Below are 21,196 nucleotides of genomic sequence, written 5' to 3' on the forward strand. Positions count from 1 at the left end.
GTGGGAAGGCAGTCCCCCTGTCCGAACACACAGGCACAGCAGAAGATCCTCACATTAACATCACTTGTGTTAGTACGGCGATCTCTCGTTTTGTTTTTTTTTTTCCTGTTCAACCAAGTGGACTGTGTGTACCCCGCATAAAAAGATCAGCCTACATCATCTTTTGCTTGCGTGCGGCCATCCTACAGGGCTAAAAGTTTACTTAAAGAGTCTAACAAACCATTTTCCTGATAGCAGTGCAGGAGCAAGATTTACATCTGTCCATGCTGCTGGAGGAACCCACGACGAAAGATAATCAACCCAAGCTGGACCATAAACATGTAATGACAAACCAGAGAATATGTTTGACATTTTTGTGTGAAAGAATTTGGTTTACAATTCAAGCTTTGTTTTTGTTAGCACTGCCGCGTGAAGATATATGCCCTGCAATTATCTCAACTGGAGAGAATAGATAATAGAGACACATTTGCAACGCACCACCAAGAAAGTTTAAGGGCATTTCCTCAGATGTTGAGGCTTTTAAGAGATCTGTTATTCATCTTTTTACCACATCCCTCAATTATTTTCTTAAGTTCTAAATATAATCTACAATTCTGTTTACAGCTTTGGAAGTTTTTAACAACCCAAACTGCTAACAATTTAATCTAGCTCAATCGAGTAAAAAATAACACGTCAAAGAGATAAAAATGTTACTCAGCTTGTATAAAACAAAAAATAAAACTCCCAACAGTTCTTTCTTCAGTGGATCTTTCCAATTTGAAACTCATAAAGTGCTGGTCGTAGGAATTAACGACCACACGATAATAGTTTATTTATATTATGTTCGTCAAGTGGTCTTTATTTCGTTTTGAAATTTCCATCGTGAAACCTTGATGCGATTTCTATTCGGTTTCAATCGCAATCTATGTGCTGACTTTAACAAAGGTTAAGCACTCCAATCAATCAATCTTACTTCTAGCCTGGCTGGTTTTTAAAACCTCAGATGACTAACCAACAGCAGCTATGATGCTTCCTCTAGTGGAATAGTATTAAGATGTCCTTTGCTCATAAAACTTTGCAGCGAAGGCACTAAACTGTATGGTAATGCTGTTTCATGTGCAAGAACGGCACAATTATAGATCCATGATGCATAACAAACTTGCAACTGGAATAGTGTAGTGGATGTTCTGACAAGGCAAGAGTTGACGTACCTGCACGTTGATAGTGGTGGAAATTGAACGCCTCTTTCCTTGCATTCTCGAACAATTCTCTCTTTGACGTTTCGACAAAGATCTAGCACCCTGCAATAGAGAAAAGAACATTCATAACAATGTAGAGCAAGACATTCCAATGCATTTTGGTCCTTCATGCATCTTGTTGTCAGCACTAAGAACTCTCATCTCCACTTTAATCGCTATTCCGTTTTAAGCATTTATTAATATTATTATACAGGATTTATAAAGTGCCAACAGTTTGCGCAGTGCTTTACAGCGTAAGAGCGGACAGTACAATCAAAATACAATTCAATACAGGAGGAAACAGAGGGCCCTTGTTATTAGATCAAAAAACTGGGAAAAGAAACGGGAAAGGGACAAGTGGTTGAATGGAGCTTACAATCTATTAGATTTCAAATGTACCTCTCCATGAGATTTTAAAAAAATCTTTCTGCTTGTAGCAGGGAAATAATGCGAGTTTTGTACGTACACTTTGATACACAAGTGACTGTGTGGTTATCATAAAGAACAGGCAATAATATTTGACTAATTTGTGTATTGACTTTCTTCAAGCATTTGGAACCTAAATGCACATTTGCACACATATTAAAACTGCAGAAAAGTAACAGAAAAATCTTTTATTGCAAAATAACTTTGTAGATGTGTTAGCAGTAGCTTCACACTTACAAATACAATTAGAGGCTCTGTATTAAAGGAATGCTTGGCTATATATTCAAGCCTAATGCCAGGCAATTTTATTTTTGGAAATGTTTTTTCTGGTGACATTTTGCCTCACTTCTTCCTGTGATGCCTGCACAAGAAATGGAGGTGCAGTTGTCACAGGGTCAGGAAGGCATAGACAGTGATAAAAACATTGTTTGAAGTTATAAACCTTCCCCATTCTAATGAACATGTTTTTATCTGTCCCTATTGGGACATTTAAAACTGAGAACTTTTGGCTGGCTTAAAGCCAAAATTAAATAGGAGAGACATAAACATATATGCATTGGTGACAAGTCCAATAGAAGATCCTGGCACTATTTTTTATAGCGCTCATGTTTTTTTTTTTTTTTTTTAACATTCAAAGCCTAGGTAGGAAGCCCTTAACATGTTTGTAAACTTAACAAAAATGTTATACTTACCTGCTCTGTGCACAGAGCAGCCCTGATCCACCACCGGTACTCCTTGCTTCTCCATGTGACTTCCATGTGCTCTTTTCTGCAAAGGCCAGCTATATGTGAGTGCAGTGGCTGTTCGTACTGTTGAATTATTGGTAAAGGGGATGTACTGGGCACTTTTGCTGCCAGGGTGATATATGCTGGGTGTCCAGTGAGCCCCTGTGCCTTTAAGGAGGGGTGGGCTCCCTCCAGGCTCACCTGCCCTCTGCCTATCCATTATAATGCATGTGCTTCCACTGTGGAGGCTCTCAAAATTTAGAGTTAGGACTACAGAAAATACTGGCGTGCCTTGATGGGGCTCTTTAGCTTACGTATGTATTTGCAAATGTGTGCAAACTAAACCCCTGTTCTTAACGCATACTGTTAGACAGGGCAATTAGATTGGTTAGCAGGCTGGTCGGTAAGTTGACCTGGGAATTTCTTTGGTTTCGTTTTGACAGTCTGACAGCATGCATACTCCCACAAGCTGACAGCTCTTGGAGAGCAACATCAGTTGGGTAGGTTAGAAGACCTGCCCACTACTGGCTTGACAAAGGGCAGGGATACCTGAAACTATTTGAAGGAAAAGCAGCACCGCTCACATGCTCCTGTCAGATGTATCCACTGGTTTAAACACAGCTGTTGGTGCTAGGTCACTATAAGAGCATATCAAGCCTGACCATATAGCCACAAATGTTTTCCAGGAACACACACCAATACAGTAAATCACAAAACTACTTCAGTTAAACTCCTCTAACATGTTTCACCCATGTTGGCCTCTATGATCACAGCCCTACACAGGTGAAACATGTTAGAGGGGCTTTCCTGATGGGTGGTGAGTCAGCTGAAGCCATTTTGTGAACATTTGTTTTATGATTCCCCATATTGGTGTCCAGTCCTGGGAAACATTTCCTGCTATATGGTCAGAATTGACGTGCTCTTATCAGAAACATTTGTTGCCATTTGGATGTCATCGCGCTGTAATCCACTTTTCATTTGTTTCTCCAATTGTGTTTTTTTCTTCCCCACTGGCTAGCTGTGCAAAGTAGTTCAGTTTGGCCATGCATACTATAGTACTGGTGGGCGAAGCACTGTGTACTAAAGTTGTCCTGCTCTTCAATAGACACAGAGTGTAAACAGTTAAGCCAGTATTGTTATTTATGTTTCTGCATAAACTCCACTCACCACTATGGAACTTCAAATATTAAGACAGTAATTGATCATTTATTTCTGCACACTTCCTATTACTGTCCAACTGTTAAAAAGTGAATGGCATGCAGAAATGGAAAACAACGATTTTTTTTGGAACTGTAGCGAGTGTAAGTATCCAAAATCGGCTTGGCATCGGCCTCTTGTTATCTTCTATACCAGGGGTCTCCAAACTATGGCCGTCCAGTTGTTCAGGAAATACAATTCCCATCATGCCCAATCATGTCTGTAAATGTCAGTGTTACAATGTCTCACGGGACCTTTAGTTCTGCAACAGCTGGAGGGTCGTAGTTTGGAGATCCCTGTTTTATACAGTAGAGTACTGCACTGCAGGAGAAAGGTTGGGTAGCAGCAGCTAATCAGGTTTACAGCATGCACATGTGCTTACAAGGAACATGCTGACAAAAGGAGATGGCAGAGTGATAGAGATAAGCTCCTCAGTGTGCTGATATGGGCAGGAAGGTGGTCTAGCTGCAACAGAGAGGTTACTAACCTGTTTCTGCTGTCTACATCTCAGAACTTGACAAAAATAAAACATTTTGACTGGTGAAATAGTCCCCATATATCTATTTTAAACGTGTATTAAGCTATTTGCCTGTGATTCAGCATAAAGAAAGTCTGGAGTTGAGCTTTACCGGTGTACATGGAGTCTTACCTGTCCCATGGAACAGAAGTTTCAAAAGACTCTCCTATCAAAAAATAATCCATGCCAAGATCCTACAAAAACACAAATAACAAAGTCTTATGGAAATGTCAGTGATATGAAAGATATTACTAATTACTTACAGTTCACTTTTAAGACAACACTGATCTTTATATCTACAGTACATACAGATTTAGTCAAGACAAGTTTAAAGTCACTATTGTCTCAGTGGGAAAAAATGGCCATACGGAGCACATTATCTGCAAAAAAAACCTTGAGCTGGAAATTAGGAGACCTCAAAAACATTATATGACAAATGGAACATATAGTAACTGGCTCCGATTTCTCAGTCATGTGCGGAACAAAAGAAAGGTTGATCAACATTGAACTTGACAGAGAAATAAAGATCAACATTTGTGCTTATTATTGTCAAATTGAATCTTTGACAACCTTTCTTGGCCATTGTTGGTCAGAAATTGGTGTTTAGGGTCAGAACCAAACTTATGTATTATCATGTAGGGCACTACAAAATTGGCTGCATGATGCATATATCATTTCTAAGGGCTATTAAAAGCAAGCACTGGTTCTAACACATATAAAGTACAATGAAAACCAGATCAAGAGTTATCTAGAAATCATTATCAATGTACAGTAATGTCACAAAATACAGTCTATAACAACTTTGCTTTCAAAATCCACCTTAAGCGCTCACCACTTTAATGTGATTGTGCGCCTCAAATTAGACAGGCCCTCACCATCTTTAGTACTGCTCCCGTTACAGATAGGCAACTCAACTTCACATGCATCTCCTCTGATTGTTTGCCTCTTTCCTACTGCTAGAAGATTGCAGCGACCTGGCAATCCACAACACTTTACCCTGCTAATCAGTCTGGATATGGAGTCTTAATTTTAGCCATTAGATATGCAAGAAAAAAACATAGTGTAATCTGTTTTTTAAAATTATAAATATAAAAATAATAAGCACCTACACTAATGTACTCTCATTATATCTCACCAACAGATAACTCCAGCTGATGTGTTTAATCAAAAACACTTTTTCAAAGATATTAAAAAAGTTAGTGTTTATGAAAGAGCGTTGATGTGCTTAATTTTATAGGATACAATTTTGGTCCCTTTTCCACCTTACTAATGGGGATGATTTGTACATGGTTTTTACAGTTTCCTTTTTGGAAGCGTGTTATCTGCATCTCTACCCTCTTTGTAAGCCGACTGCCTAGTTAGAGTAAGTGCAGAAGGGGTTGCTGTGACCTGCTACTCTACTGTACAGGAGGAGGTTTCTTCTAGTTTTATGTCCTGGACCAGGTTTTTGTTCAGCAATGCATCTTTTATAGTTTTATTCATTAAAAGTAAATTTTATATGCACTGATGCTCTCCATTTTTGCTTTTCTGTTTCATCATCAGGTATATGGTCTATAGAAGTGTTTCTCAACCTTTTTTCAGTCAAGGCACCCTTTAAAATTATGGACAGTCTCGAGGCTACTCATTCTAAAATGTAAAAACTATTCTAATAGCTTTACATAATGCAACAACATCCACAGGTAGGACACCCAATGTTAGAGGTGATTTATTTTTACAAAGCAAATAAAATTTTGCACACTGTTACTGACTAGTATCCCAATGTTTCTCTTCTACCTCAATTTCTCTCCATCAGTCAGCTAATGTGACCCCAGTGCTGAGGGAGAGAGGCACAGATGGGTCAAACAAAGATGCTGTAGAGGCATCAGCCATCCTCCTTATTAACTGATGTCATTGGTTGTTAGGATGCCAGTGTCTAGAAAGTTGTAATGGTGCATAATGAAAACCCTTGAGTTTGTGTAACTAAAAGGCAGGCTTGATCCACCTGCTGGCTTATATACCATTTTGACCAATTTTTAGGCATTTTGCCAAGGCACCCCTAAATAAACCTCAAGGCACCCTGGTTGAAAAAGGCTGGTATATAGATCAAAACAAAACTTGCAAGAATAAGCAGTTTCTCCCTGGTTGCCTGTGAAGATTTCACCAATGTTTATCACAAAATGAATCAGATGGAAATATATCCATTGGTTCGGAGATATAAAACATTTATTATAGTGCTGTGAACACTTATTAAACATGAGTGTTGCAGCTTATTTTGTATTTAAAATTTTAAATAAAGCATTTTAACGGATTACAACTCTTTTTTTGTATTTCTCACTGGTAACATACAAGACCATATCCAAACAGATAAGAGGGGTAAAAAGTTGTGAACTGAAAGATCACCAATACCTTTCTGTAATGGGAAATAAGGAAACATAGTGGATCCTGCATGATAAACACAAACCACAGGAGATGCATATAAAATGTTACCTTTCTGAAATGGGGAGGTACTAAAGATGGTGAGCGCCTGTCTAATTTGAGGAGCACAATCCAATTTAAAGTGGTGAGTTGGAAGCACTTGAAGTAGATTTTGGAGGGAATAAGGGGCCCTAAGGGGGCTGCATGACCTACTTTTGTTGCGGTGTAATTTCAAAATGAATGGGCTGAAATCACACTACACAGAACTGCATGTGAATGGGCCCTAAACGTTCACAGTTATGATAGACTTTTCTGTGATAGACATGATTGGACATTTATTTGTAATATTGTAATAAAGGCTGTGGTAAATTAATGAATTTGGCGCACTGCAGATGTTTAGAAGTATTAATCTGCAGTTGAAGTTGACCAGTGAAGTGTAGCAGCAGCTCTATAAATGTGGGATATTATTTGGGTAAATTATAGTAAGAATTTATAGCACTTCAGATATTTGTGATGATATATACAGGAAATTTTGGCAATTTGCATAAAAGATAATCTTACATTTCTAAGTTACAAAAAACTAAACTAGCCTCTCATTTAAACTATTATTAATGATCTATAGACTAGAAACACAGCGGATTCTTTCCTGGTCAGTCACGGTACGCAAGTACTATGGTAAATCTGATCAAAAAGGATCCAGTAGTGCTATATACAGAAGAATTTGCATTTAAAGACCAGTATTTTAAAGAGTTATCGGTGTTCTACTAAAGCGGTTACTAAAAAGGTGCAGCTGTGCTAATGTTAGAAAGTTCTCTAACTTTACCTTAAATCCTTTTAGTTTGGATTAAAAGGGGAAAAAAAAAAACACATTCTGTCAGCTTTCAATCTCCAAAAAGGGAAATTATGACAACACTCAACCCTTAGTCCATTGAAGTTCCAGATATTTTATTCCATCTGCGACTCCATTGGGATAGATTTTCCCTCGCTTCCTATCCCTGTGATACCCACATAAGAAATGGAGGAGTAGTTGTCACTGGAACCAGGAATCATGGACAGCAATAAAAATACCACCAGAATTTATTCCAGAAAGGCCATTCTATCTAAATGGAAGCTGCCCGAACCTCCTACTGTTTCTGGAAATGGAGTGGAGATCCATGATAAACTTAGCTCTACCCCTGTATAAGCTTACGTATGCGTGTCAGAAGTGCTCCAAAAAATCTAATAAAATCTGGGCTGCTTGAGTAGAGGCTAGAGACCCAATGCTCTGATAATTTGCTAATGAGCTCTCATTGTATTTGATTACGAATGTTTACCCAATGTGTGCTGACATGGTGGGCTGGAGTCTAGGTCTTTTGATCTATTGTATTGCATGTGAGGTTTCTTGGTTTCTTCTTAACTCCTAATTTTGGTATGGTGTAATCTCCCTCCACTGTGACCGTTGTAAGCTCTAACAATATGTACTGTAGAATGACCTGTTATTAATGTATATGTGCATGGATAGTCTGCCGAATACCAGCAAATTATGTGCCATGACTGTTCACTGACACTGTTTTCTGTTTGTCTATTAAAGATGAATAAATATTGTTAAAAGAAAAAAAAATGCCACCAGAAGTTCTAACCCTTCCCCACTCTACTAAAAATGTTTTTAGTGTCCCTATTAAGAAAAATTTCTTATCGCTTCCTGTCCTGACAAGTCTTGGTTGGAGTTGGGCTTTAACTCAATGTATATGTAATCTACAGCATTCACAATCACACATTGCGCTATGCGGGTCAGTAGGAGGGCAGTAGGACTGTATCTCCAGAAGAAGTAGTTAACACTCTTAAATAGCCATTATAAGACTTTCGTAAAATTTAATTTTCATTGACAAGATCAGAAATAACTCCTATAAGGTAAACCACCAGTTGTGTTTTATACACAGTAGCTACTTGGTAGTGGGATCATTCCAGGCCTTGAGCAGCACGTATTACATTTATAAATGGTTTTGTGATATCACTTTCATGCATAGAGCACTGAGGCCTTCCTGAATGCATGGTATTCGAAACCACTTGAATGGAGGCTGCCCACTTTATTGTTGACTGGATAAGTAGCAAATAACACACTGCCTGTTCCATTGATCGCTTTCATATCTAAACCCAGCAACATCTGCACCCCCTGGACTAATAAGCCTTTATGTGAATTCTCTGGGAAGGGGGAGAGAACTTGCACAGAAAATGACAGCATGTTCTCGAAGAGAATAGCAAAGATGTGCAACACATTTTAAAAAGCCTCTCTTATAAAGCGCTCAATATTCTCTGGGGTCAGAATATGTCAATATCCACATTGATGAGCAGACAAAGAGAAGAGGAAAAGAAGGGTGACCTACCCGAAGGTAAGCAATGACAAATGTCAGCATGTAACCTCTCTGGCCATTATCTTCGCCTGCTGCTAGGCCGCTGCAATTGTAAAGATGGTTAATGATTAACTGGGTATTTATGCACAATCGTTACATGCTGCTCTATAGTATTTCAATGGAATAAAAACACACAAACACATTTACAAAGCTTAAAACAATGACGTCTGGCTGGAAAAAATGTATGCTATTAATACAATGTAACAATTTAATTACAATTCCAAGTGCCGTGCTTTTAATCGCAATTGTGGATAATTTGTCTTGTTTCTGGCTTAGATAAATTATTCAGACCTGCAAACGTTTTGCACAATTATACAGCTAGGAAGAAGAACATAAGTCTGATGCATCTTTTTTACATTAAATTCTATGTTTCTTGGCAGTAGTGGCATGGCTTCAGGCTAAACCAAAATAAAGCATATTCTTTTAGAACTTGCGTTAAAAACACACATAACCCTTAAATCTGAAATGCTGACTTGCACTGACATAGGTTATTCCTCCTATAAACAGATTTCTAAAGCATCAAATGGAGCAAAGAGCAAGACAAGCAAAGTACCGTATATACTCGAGTATAAGTCGTTCCGAGTATAAGTCGAGGCCCCTAATTTACCACAAAAAAATGGGAAAAACTTAGTGACCCGAGTATAAGACGAGGGTGAGAAATGCACAGCTACTGTAAGTGGAAAAGAGGGTCAACAATGCCCATTTGCAGCCTCAATGTGCCCATTTGCAGCCATAGGTCCCCCGAACTTCAAACTCGGTAGTTAAGGGTTCCTAGATGCCCCCTAGGTGCAGCCAAAATTTGGGGTGTCTGAACCCAAATGGTCCTGAAATGACATTGCTGCAGATGGACACAGTTGACCGATTTTGGGGCCCCGCATCTTGGGGCCACTTAGTGCTAGAAACCCCAAATTTGGTGTGCAAACTCAGTGGAACTAGCAGCATAAAATAACCAAAGCTGGGGTTTCTAGCACCAAGTGTCCCCAAGATACAGGGCCCCAAATATCGGTTCAGAAAATGTCAAGCACTTTTCTGCAGCAGAGAATGACATTTTCCGAACCGGATTTGGGGCCCTGTATCTCGGGGCCACTTAGTGCTAGGGACCTCAGCTTTGGATATGCTGTGGTACCAGTTCCACTGGGTTTGCACACCAAATTTCGGGTTCCTAGCACAAAGTGGCCCTGAGATACGGGGCCCCAAATTCGGTTCGGAAAATGAAATTTTTTGCTGCAAAAAAGTGCTCGACTCGAGTATAAGTCGAGGGGGGCACTTTCAGCACAAAAAAAATGTGCTGAAAAACTCGACTTATACTCGAGTATATACGGTATGTGGTAACCAACAGCTACAACACTCACTTGAGATGTCTGATATATTTTGGAATGTACAATATGTGTAATTGAATTTTACCATTCATCATAAAGCTAATTTTTCTTGTTTTGGTCCATTTATTTTAGGGCCCATTTTTAATATTATGTTGGAGTAATATGCATGCGTTGGTGCAATTTATACTTAATGGCAGACTAACGCACCTTGCAAACAGAAACAAGTTGCAGCGCTGCTTTCCATGAATGTGCATTTTGGAGCACTGCCAAAAATGCTACATACCCCTTTTGTGGTGTTTTTGGTGCGTTGGAAATTTCATTTAAAGTAGCATTCATACTCCTCCCACCCCATTCTAAACCGCCCTGTAAAAAGTAAAGATGTCTATATTTACCTTTTCTGAGGGCACTCCAGTCCGGTCTCCAGTCTGGTCACATGATCGGCTCCCAGCATCGGTTCCAGTGTAGAGGAAGAAGAGCTGACAATGAATGCCCGATAGTAAGCCTATGAGTGATGTCATTGTTCAGGCTCTGCAGCCGCTGTCAGCAGTCTATCCTCTTTACTGATGCCAGCCGATGAAGGGATGATGTGACCGGACAGGAGCGCCCTCAGAATAGGCAAGTATAAACATCTTTCCTTACAGGGTAGTTAAAATAGGCTTAGAATGGGGGTGGGATCAGGTTTAAGTATAGGATTGGAATTCTACTTTAAATAGTTTGTCTTAATGCAATGTGCGCTAATGCATGTGCATTAAACCTACTGCAAAGATTTAAATGGACCCTAAAGGGGAATTATGCTTAAACTTATACTTCAAGTGATTGTAAAGTCTTGTTTTTTCCTATAAAAATAACAAACATGTTATACTTACCTGCACCATTGCAGTGGATTTGCACAGAGCAGCACAGATCCTCCTCTTCTCGGGTCTCTCTTCTGTGCTCTTAAACCTCCCTCCTGTTCAGTGCCCCCACAGCAAGCAGCTTGCTATGGGGGCACCTGAGCCGAGTCACAGCTTCCTATATTCATTCAGACACGGAGCCCTGACCCAGCCCTGCTGCCTCTCTCTCCTGATTGGCTAGCTGACTTTGATTGACAGCACCGGGAGCCAATGGCAGCGCTGCTGTGTCTCAGCCAATCAGGAGGGAGAGTCTCGGACGGCTGAGACACTCATGGACATCGCTGTACAGAGGGACCTCAGGTAAATGTTAGGGGGGCTGTTGCACACAGAAGGCTTTTTTATCTTAATGCATAGAATGCATTAAGATAAAAAAAACTTTCTGACTTTACAATCCCTTTAAAGCATTGTGCCAAAATTCCAAGATCTGCTTATGCTTCCAAAACCCTAACCCACCTGAAACACTACATAAAAAAAAAAAATTAAACATTTGGAGAAATGTGAAAAACTTGCTTTAAAAATTGGGAACGTTACTAGTCTTCCTGGCAGATCCTGGGAAAGCAGAGAATCTTCAAAGGCTCAGGCAAAGACTCATCAACACAGTACAGGAACGTGATTTTGGATCCTCAGCTTTCTCAAGATCTTGTTGGAAGGTCAGTGGCATTACCCTCTCCTAGGTATAAGGACAGCATATTTTTCACTCTTCTTTTAATATGTGATTTTTTCATGTTTCCTTATACATTTTTACATAAATGGTCCAAAGGACAAGTCCATGTTTCATTTTGATGCAAAGTGCCACTTTCAAAGTTGAGCTCTAGGATACAAGAAAGCGTGCTCCATAAGTGCTGCCATGTATGTAAATTAGAAATCTTCCAAATAATTACATTCAAACACACCCATTTAGAAGAACAACATTTACTGTAGGAATCAGGAGTCTACTCCGGCATTGTGCCCGTCTGCTGCAGCTCTTCTTTCCTCTTCCTGGTCTCACTAGAGGCTCTGACACCAGCGGGAGCCATTAACACCCACTGCCGTCAGGCAAAACCAGTGAGGAGAGTGGCGGGCGGGGCCAAGCCACGCTGTGTGTGTTAATGGACACACATAGCCCGGCTCAGGAATGTGCCTAGACACGAGGTGGCTTTCTACGAGTCAGAGTAAGCAATTTCAGAACAGGAGAGAATCATTAGCATCTGTGCAACACTAAAATTCAGCTTTAATATAGGGCAAACATTATTGTGTTAATTTATTCACATTTACATAACCATCAAATGCACTTTCAATGTAGATTCTGGTTAAACACCATTTGGATATAAACTGGCCATTTATCTTCACAGAGTGAGTTTTCAAAGTAACAGCCCTTTCTGGGCAAAATGCTCACTGTTTATGGGGATTCCATTCCCCCATGACCTGTGTGAGTCCACTCCTCTTCTGATTATTATAGCCGAGCACTTCTCAATCAGGAAATTAAAGCAATGCTTTCATGATCCAGTAGGAGCTCTCCTTTATATGCGTTCTCAGTAAACATGATGATGCCAATGGTAGGTATAGACACAACGTCTCCTGGCAACATATTATTCTAGGTATCAAATTCAGTAGATCAGCTACTCTGCGTGACAGCAGTCAGCTCAGCTTCAGAAACAACATAATGGTTAACTGAATACAGTAAAACCTTGGTTTGAGAGCGTTTTGCAAGACAAGCAAAATTTTAAAATAAACTTTGACTTGATATACAAGCGATGTCTTATCTACAAGTAGCGTCATGTCACAACCGAGTATAAAAAAGAAGAGAGGCACCTCGAAGTGTAGCAATATGGTTACATTTAAGGAAGTTACAACATCTAGCAACTCACATGGTTGATGATGATGATTAAAAGAGGCACATCTAAGTATGCAGGCATCCGGGGGGTAAAGCTGTTAACATAGACCATCCTCTGCACTGCCATCAATGACATCTCTTCCACGCTGCTCTCCACGAGCGCTTCAAGCCTCGCTTTCAGATTGTTCTACCGCAGGGTAGACTGCAGACTGACAGAGGTCAGAGCCGGCGGTGTGGGGGATGGTCTATGTGGACAGCTTTATCCCGGATGCCTGCATACTAAGTAGCGCAGAGGCAAATATTATATGCATCATGGAGAGCAGGGGTCAGAGGTAATCCAAAGTTAAAAGGTCAACAATATGTAATGCAGAGTGCAGGGGTCAGAAGTAACAGAGTTCAGAGGTCAGTATTATGTAAGGCAGAGCTAAGAGATCAGGCATAAATAATGTGAAGTGCAGAGGTCAATAGTAATGCAGAGGGCAGGGTTTAGTAGGACGCATTGCAGAGCTCAGATATCAGGTGTAGGTATTGCATGCAGTGGCCAGGAGTAACAGAGTTCAGAGGTCTTTAGTAAAACAGAGTCCCGCTATAGGTCGCTGATCACCGTCAATAGTAAAAATAATAAATAAAAACATCCCATCGTTTATAGACGCTATAACTTTTGCGCAAACAAATCAATATAAGCTTATTGGGATTTTTTTTTACCAAAAATATGTAGCAGAATACATATTGACTTAAATTTATGAAGAAATTACATTTTTTCACTTTTTTTATTGGATAGATTTTATAGCAGAAAAAAAAAAATTTTATTTTCAAAAAATGGTCAATTTTTTTTTATAGCGTAAAAAACAAAAACAAACCCCCCCAAAAAAAAACAAAACAAAAAAAAAAAAACGCAGAGGTGATCAAATACCACCAAAAGAAAGCTCTATTTGTAAGAAAAAAGGGACACATTTTATTTGGGTACTGCATTGCACGACCGCGCAATTATCAGTTAAATTAACACAGTGCCATATCGCAAAAATGGTCTGGTCATGAAGGGGAATAAATCTTCCAGGAGGTCAAGTGGTTAAGTAACACTTACAGGTCTTGTCCCTCCCCCAGTCTTAGACTGGACAGTGGAAAGAGAAGCACCAGACCGATCAGCTCATCTCTGTCACTCTGCTCCCTCCTCTTGTCAAGAAGTGTCTGGTTAGCACACGGTCACTGCAGAATACATGCCTGGCTCCCTTTGATACTTCTCCCACTCACTGTCTGAGCTCTGTCGTTCATGGACTTTGAGAGTATAGGTGCCTGAATTTGACCTGGTAGTAACCAGATCAAATTCAAGCACTAACATTGCTTGCGTTTAAAACTACAATTAATGATGTATTAATTAATATAGCATTGCATTTGCATACTTTGTGTGTTTTATAACTACCTGGAGTTTAGCTTTAAAGTATTTCTAGCCAAAAGTTTTTTATGTTTTAGACACAGTAAGGAAGGGTTAGAACTTTTGTCACATTTTATTGCTTTTTGGGACTCCACTGGGTAGGCATACCTTAAGGTTAGGCATAAAATGGAGATTTTTAGTAGTTTATTTGTAGTTCCCTTCCTCAAAACGCAACAGGAATTGTACCTTTCTCTACTATATATGTCCTGGCTTACACAGAACTAAACACCCCCAATGCAACACAGCTGATTGACCGATTGACCCATTGCTGTCCAATGCTCCCCTATTCCCCAAAGTCAGGGTACTTCCTTTCGATCCTGGAACCGAACGAAGAAGCAGAGAGAAGGAAAGAAGAATATATGTGCTGCTGGGAATAGAGAGAAATCAAAGCTTTGTTGCTTTGTTCTGAAAATGTAAATTCAATGAGCAACTATACTGAAGAAACATAATACTAAGGACAATAAAGGTAGGAGACACTGTTTTTAAAGAATTTAGGAAACATACGGTTTTAAAGAAAGCCACTTAAAGCTTATTAATCGGGATGAATATTATGGTTACAATTGCGCAAGATTAGGCTGGCCCTTGCCCGTTCCGATCTTTTTGTTCAGCCAGCATGCTGAACGGAAAAATAACAGGATCCTCCATGCTCAAAAATTAGGTGGATTCAAGAATCCCTCGCTGGGAAATTTTAACCTGACAGCAGGACCCACCACAGTCAGAATACACCAATCAATGGCTGCAAGCGTTGATCGAGAAAGGTTTACGGGCATGTCCCTTTGAAAAAAGCCAATGAAAGATCTACTTCTGTTGAGGGCACGTGGCAACACACTAATTGAAATTTAGCCAAATTCCGATCATATGGCCAGCATTACTTTGTTCTTGCAGGTGACCTCTGAAGAAGAGATCACACTTAAAACTAAAGCATAGAAACTGTCTTTTCTTACCTGTTTTTTAATGTACAGGTTCCAGGGCCATCATCCCTATCCTGAATTCATTACCTGGTGACCTGGGACAAGTATGCGGGAAGGAAATACAGTATACACTTTACTAGCTTAATACATATTTCAGGCAAGTGACTTACTAGATGTGCAGCCAGTATGACAGCCATGGAGTCAGCGCCTTATAAGCCAAGTGAGAATTGGCTGCTCTCATGGTGATGGATCATGTGCATGAGATTATGGGGCAACTATGCAATTTCAGTTGACCTGGGTTCAAATGGACCACTTTATTACAAAGTAATAGGAGCTAAATAAGAGGATGTATGCACAGTGCTGTGAAAAAGTATGTGCCCCTTCCTGATTTTTTATTTTTCTTCTGCATATTTGTCACACTTAAATGCTCAAGTTTGATCACCAAATTTTAGGATTACGCAAAGATAACCCGAGTGAATACAAAGTTTTTAAATGAGGATTTAATTTAAGGAAAAAAAGCTGTCCAAACCTGCCTGGTCCTATGTCAAACATTAATTGCCACCCCCCCTTGTAAAATCATGAATGAACTGATTAACCACATTTTTTTGGAAAACGTAGATAAATTTCACTTGCCACACCTGTTAAATCAAGTAATTACTTAAAGCGGAGTTCCACCCCCCCCCCCCCCCCCAAAAAAAAAAATTAAAAGTCAGCAGCTACACAAACTATTCGTTTATTGGGACTATTATTAGGACACTTACCTGTCCTGGAGTCCAGCGATGTCGGCACCGCAGCTGGTGTTTCCATTGGCTGGTTGGGTGCTGCCGCCACCATTGCGGGTAAGGAAGCCTGGCAGTGTAGCCTTTCGGCTTCACGACCAGGTCCCTGCTGCACATGCATGAAACGAGCTGCGATATCTCTCACTGGCCCGGCTGAAGGGGAGGGCCGAGCCGCTGACGTAATTTGACGCGGCCCAATCTCTGGCAGTCGGTGTACCTGTAAAAAACAGGTATCTGCTCCTCCCTACCCCCGAAAGGTGCCAAATGTGGCACTGGAGGGGGAAGAGGAATCAGATGAGCAGAAGTTCCACTTTTGGGTGGAACGCCACTTTAAATAGAAGCTGTCTGACAAAGTGAAGCACGCTAAAAGATCTCAAAAAGTAACACATCATGCCATGATCTGAAGCAATTCAAGAACAGATGAGATTGGCATATATCAGTCTGGAAAGGGTTACAAAGCCATTTCTAAGGCTTTGGGACCCCAGCAAACCATGGCGAGAGCCATTATCCACAAATGGAGAAATCTTGGAACTCATTTGCCTGGAGTTAGGGTCAGTAATCATGATTCAACAATAATAAAGAGACTGGGCAAAAATTGCATCCATGGGAGAAAGCCACTGCTGACCAAAAAAGAGCACAAAGGCTTATCTCACATGTCAAAAAAATATCTTGATTATCCCCAAGACTTTTGGGCAAATATTCTATGGACTGATGAAACAAAACTTTTTGGAAGGCGTGGGTCCCATTACATCTGGCGTAAAACTAACTGCATTTCATAAAAAGAACATCATATCAACAGTCAAACATGGTGGTGGTAGTGTGATGGTCTCGGCTGCTTTGCAGATTCAGGAACTGGACAACTTGTGATAATTGATGGAACCACGAATTCTACACTCTACCAGAAAATCCTGAAGGACAGTATCCAGCCATTAGTTTGTGACCTCAAGCTTAAGCGCATTTGGGCTATGCAGCAGGGCAATGATCCGAAACACACCAGCAAGTTCACTTCTGAATGGCTCAAAATAAAGTTCTGATTTAAATCTGATTGAGTTGCTGTGGCTTGACCTTAAACAGGCAGTTCATGCTTGAAAACCCACCAATGTGGATAAATTAAAAGAATTCTGCAAAGAGTGGGCCAACATTTCTCCACAGCAATATTAAACACTACCAGTTATCGTAAATGCTTGATGGCAGTTGTTGCCGTTAAAAGGTGGAACAATCAGTTATTAGGTTTAGGGGGGCAATTACTTTTTCACATAGGGACAGGCAGGTTTGGAAAGCTTTTTTATGATGATCTGAATTCATTTAGGTGTGAGAAATAAGTAAAAAAAAAAAAAACATGAAGGGGGCAAATACGTTTTCACAGCACACTGTAATTATACACACATACATATATTATAATAATTTAAGACTGAGTATTCAGGTTCTTGCGCAAATCCGATTGCAACAGTATATTTACCGTGGCAATTTAGTAGATTAACCTTGGAAGAGTTGCTTGTACTACAGTGCCTTGAAAAAGTATTCATACATATTTAAATGTAAATGTATTTTATTGGGGTTTAATGTGATAGACCAACACAAAGTGACACAGAATTGTGAAGTGGAAGTAAAATGATAAATGGTTTTCAATTTTTTTTACAAATAAATGTGAAAAGTGTGACGTTCATTTGTATTCAGCCCCCTTAAGGGCCGGGTTCACACTGCTGCGATGCGGGAACCCTGCAAATCTACTGCGGGATTCCCGGATCGCATGTCTCCCGATGCTGGTTCACACAATATCCTATGCGAACTGCTGGGAGTGTCAATTAAAAGTTAATGACACCCCCAAATTAATTTGCATATCGCAGTGTGATCTGCAAATTTGGACATGAATCGTATCGCATGGGAGTGAATACCCATGCGATCAGATTCTGCTGCGGACCAAAAAACGGCCCTGTGCAAGTTTGGTCCGAATGCGATGCAAATTCAGCCATACTATCTTTTTGGCTGAATTCGCATTGCATGAACATCACATGTTATTTGCACTGCAGTGCGGTGTGACTCACGTGATCTCGCACCACGCAGCAGTGTGAACCGGCACTCACTCTGATACCCCTAACTAAAATCTAATGGAACCAATTGCCTTCAGAAGTCACCCAATTAGTAAATAGATTCCACTTGTGTGTAGTTTAATCTCGGTATAAATACAGCTGTTCTGTGAAGCCATCTGAGGTTTGTTAGAGAACCTTAGCGAACAAACAGTATAATGAAGGCCAAGGAACACACCTGATAAGTCAGGAATAAAGTTGTGGAGAAGTTTAAAGCAGGGTTAGGTTATAAAAAAAATCCCAAGCTTTGAACATCTTACGGAGCACTTTTCAATCCATCATCCGAAAATGGAAAGAGTATGGCACAACTGCAAAGCTACCAAGACATGGCCGTCCACCTAAACTGACAGGCCGGGCAAGGAGATCATTAATTAGAGAAGCAGCCAAGAGGCCCATGGTAACTCTGGAGGAGCTGCAGAGATCCACAGCTCAGGTGGGAGAATCTGTCCACAGGACAACTATTTGTCTTGCGCTCCACGAATCTGGCCTTCTTGGAAGAGTGGCAAGAAGAAAGCCATTGTTGAAAGAAAGCCATAAGAAGTCCTGTTTGCAGTTTGCAAAAAGCCATGTGGGGGACACACCAAACATGTGGAAGAAAGTGCTCTGGTCAGATGAGACCAAAATTTTACTTTTTGGCCTAAAAGCAAAACGCTATCTGTGGCGGAAAACCAATACCGCACATCACCCTGAACACAATTCCTACCATGAAACATGGTGGTGGCAGCATCATGTTGTGAGGATGCTTTTCTTCAGCAGGGGCAGGGAAGCTAGTCAGAGTTGATGGGAAGATGGATGGAGCCAAATACAGGGCAATCTTAGAAGAAAACCTGTTAGAGTCTGCAAAAGACTTGAGACTGGAGTGGAAAAAGAATGTGCTCCCGCCTAGTGCAATACAATGGAACTCTTTATTAAATAAATAAATGCCAATGTACTCACAAAGGTACACAATCAAGTGCATGTAATTAATCCAGACCCAGAACAGAAAACGTGTCTATCCACAGAGAGAAAGCTTACATGTTTCAAGGGCTGAGCCCTTTTCCTCAGAGCCCCGTATATACGCAGGACGATAAACTTACAAAAGGATGTTTACCTCGTACCTGTCTACCTCAATTGAAATGCTTTTTGTAGAGCTGTCCTTATTCTCTCTCTGTAATTACCTTAAATAAACCGAAAAGCCAACCCCTTCTGTGAAATTCATTCCCTTTTTATCACTGCTTTGAGGTTGGAGAATTTGGTGTCTATGATGATCTAATTTACCACATTTTGTCATGTTACAACCAAAAACGAAAATGTGTTTTATTAGGATTTTATTTGACAGACCAGGGGTCTCCAAACTAAGGCCTTCCAGTTGTTCAGGAACTACAATTCCCATCATGCCTGGTCATGTCTGTGAACGTCACAGTTTTACAATGAATCATGGGACATGTAGTTCCGCAACACCCGGAGGGCCCTAGTTTGGAGATCCCTGTGATAGACACAAAGTGGCACATAATTTTGAAGTGGAAAGAAAAAATGCTAAATGGTTTTCAATTTTTTTTACAAATAAATATGTGAAAAATGTGGCGTGCATTTGTGTTCAGCCCCCTGAGTCAATACTTTGTAGAACCACCCTTGGCTGCAATTACAGCTGCAAGTCTTTTTGGGGATGTCTCCACCAGCTTTGCACATCTAGAGAGTGACATTTTTGCTCATTCTTCTTTGCAAAATAGCTCAAGCTCTGTCAGACTGGATGGAGAGCGTCTGTGAACAGCAATTTTCAAGTCTTGTCACAGATTCCCAATTGGATTTAGGTCTGGACTATGACTGGGCCATTCTAACACCTTGGTTTGCTTTGATCTAAACCATTCCATTGTAGCTCAGGTTATATGTTTAGGGCCATTGTCCTGCTGGTAGGTGAACTATTTCAGTACGATATGAGGATTCAGTTTTGTCAGGGTGTTTACAGTATAGCAACTATTATGAGAGGGATGAAGTTTAGGTAGAAATCAGGGAAGAAATGAAGGCTGAAAAAACAGAAGGTAGAAAGAGGAAAATTCAACCATATATGAATTTGGCCTGTTATCACATAAGCAGATCTGCAATTCATAGAAAATCTCCCTATCGCTCAAGATACAGTCCTGTGGTGACCCCACAAAATGTGACTATATTGAACCAACAGGGATCTCAATACCATGTGGTCTCCAATAGCTAAATATTTCAATTCCTTCAGCTGTCCTTTTAAAATTTAGATACATAGAATGCTGACATCATATAAAGAGCAGAACACTTATTTAGTAATTTAGAAGCAATGTAAGCAATCAGAATGTCTCCTTTACTACTCTAAACTGATAAAAGATGAATGCTGGTTGCTAAAGGTTACTAAACCTCATTAAACATTACAGTGTTATTAAATAAAGCATATTATGACTTCCAAAACAATAAAAACCTCTCAGTGTGATTACGGACATACATAAAATTTATATGAATAACTATGGTAATACACATAATATACATTAAACGTATCTTGCTTTTTACTATATTATCCAGTGCTTATGGTTGCATTTATCGCAATTAATTTTTTTATTTCCTTAAATAACAAATGGTTGCATAAAATTTAAAGAACAGTATCCCATGACAACCGGAAAGTAAATTCTAATAAGCTCAGAGAACTTAGCCGGTCAAGAATGTTGTCTGCTCATGTGAAATAAATATATATGTATTAAAAACACAGATAATTATCTTAATTACTCTGGAAATGAGTGTGGCCTGTTCATGATTGATCTCCTGGATAACTGCCTACCCGCAGAGCAGTCTTTCACCCTTTGTGACACAAAATGATTTCATGATGTACAAGCAGCACCACATGAAAGATGAGAGGAACTGTGTATCGGTGTCACCGAACAGAGATCCATCAAAACTCTCTTCCCTCCAATGTGCTAATGATGGACCGGTGCACGAAAGTGAAATTAAACGTAGAACCGGACTGCCACACCAGGGCCTGGACAGAGGGGACTGTCGAATTTGGATACTCAATGGGAAACTGGGGGGGGGGGGGGGGCAGGCTGAGCAAATGCCATTTTATTTGCCATGCTTTCCATCGATCAGCCATGTAATCCA

The 21,196-nt window shown here is 40.1% G+C and overlaps 1 protein-coding gene across 1 annotated transcript in view; it reads right to left on the bottom strand.

Annotated features, from left to right (window-relative positions):
• Positions 1-21,196, bottom strand: part of AGPS (alkylglycerone phosphate synthase) — a 334,984-nt gene that overhangs the window by 49,121 nt on the left and 264,667 nt on the right. The window contains exons 15-17 of the mRNA XM_073633833.1: positions 8,840-8,909; positions 4,215-4,276; positions 1,191-1,280 (exon numbers count right to left, since the gene is read on the bottom strand). Coding sequence (XP_073489934.1) covers positions 1,191-1,280; positions 4,215-4,276; positions 8,840-8,909 — 222 coding nt within the window. The remainder of the gene's footprint in view (positions 1-1,190; positions 1,281-4,214; positions 4,277-8,839; positions 8,910-21,196) is intronic.

This window comes from Aquarana catesbeiana, linkage group LG06 (genome assembly GCF_042186555.1).
Source record: "Aquarana catesbeiana isolate 2022-GZ linkage group LG06, ASM4218655v1, whole genome shotgun sequence".
Taxonomy (NCBI): Eukaryota; Metazoa; Chordata; class Amphibia; order Anura; family Ranidae; genus Aquarana; species Aquarana catesbeiana.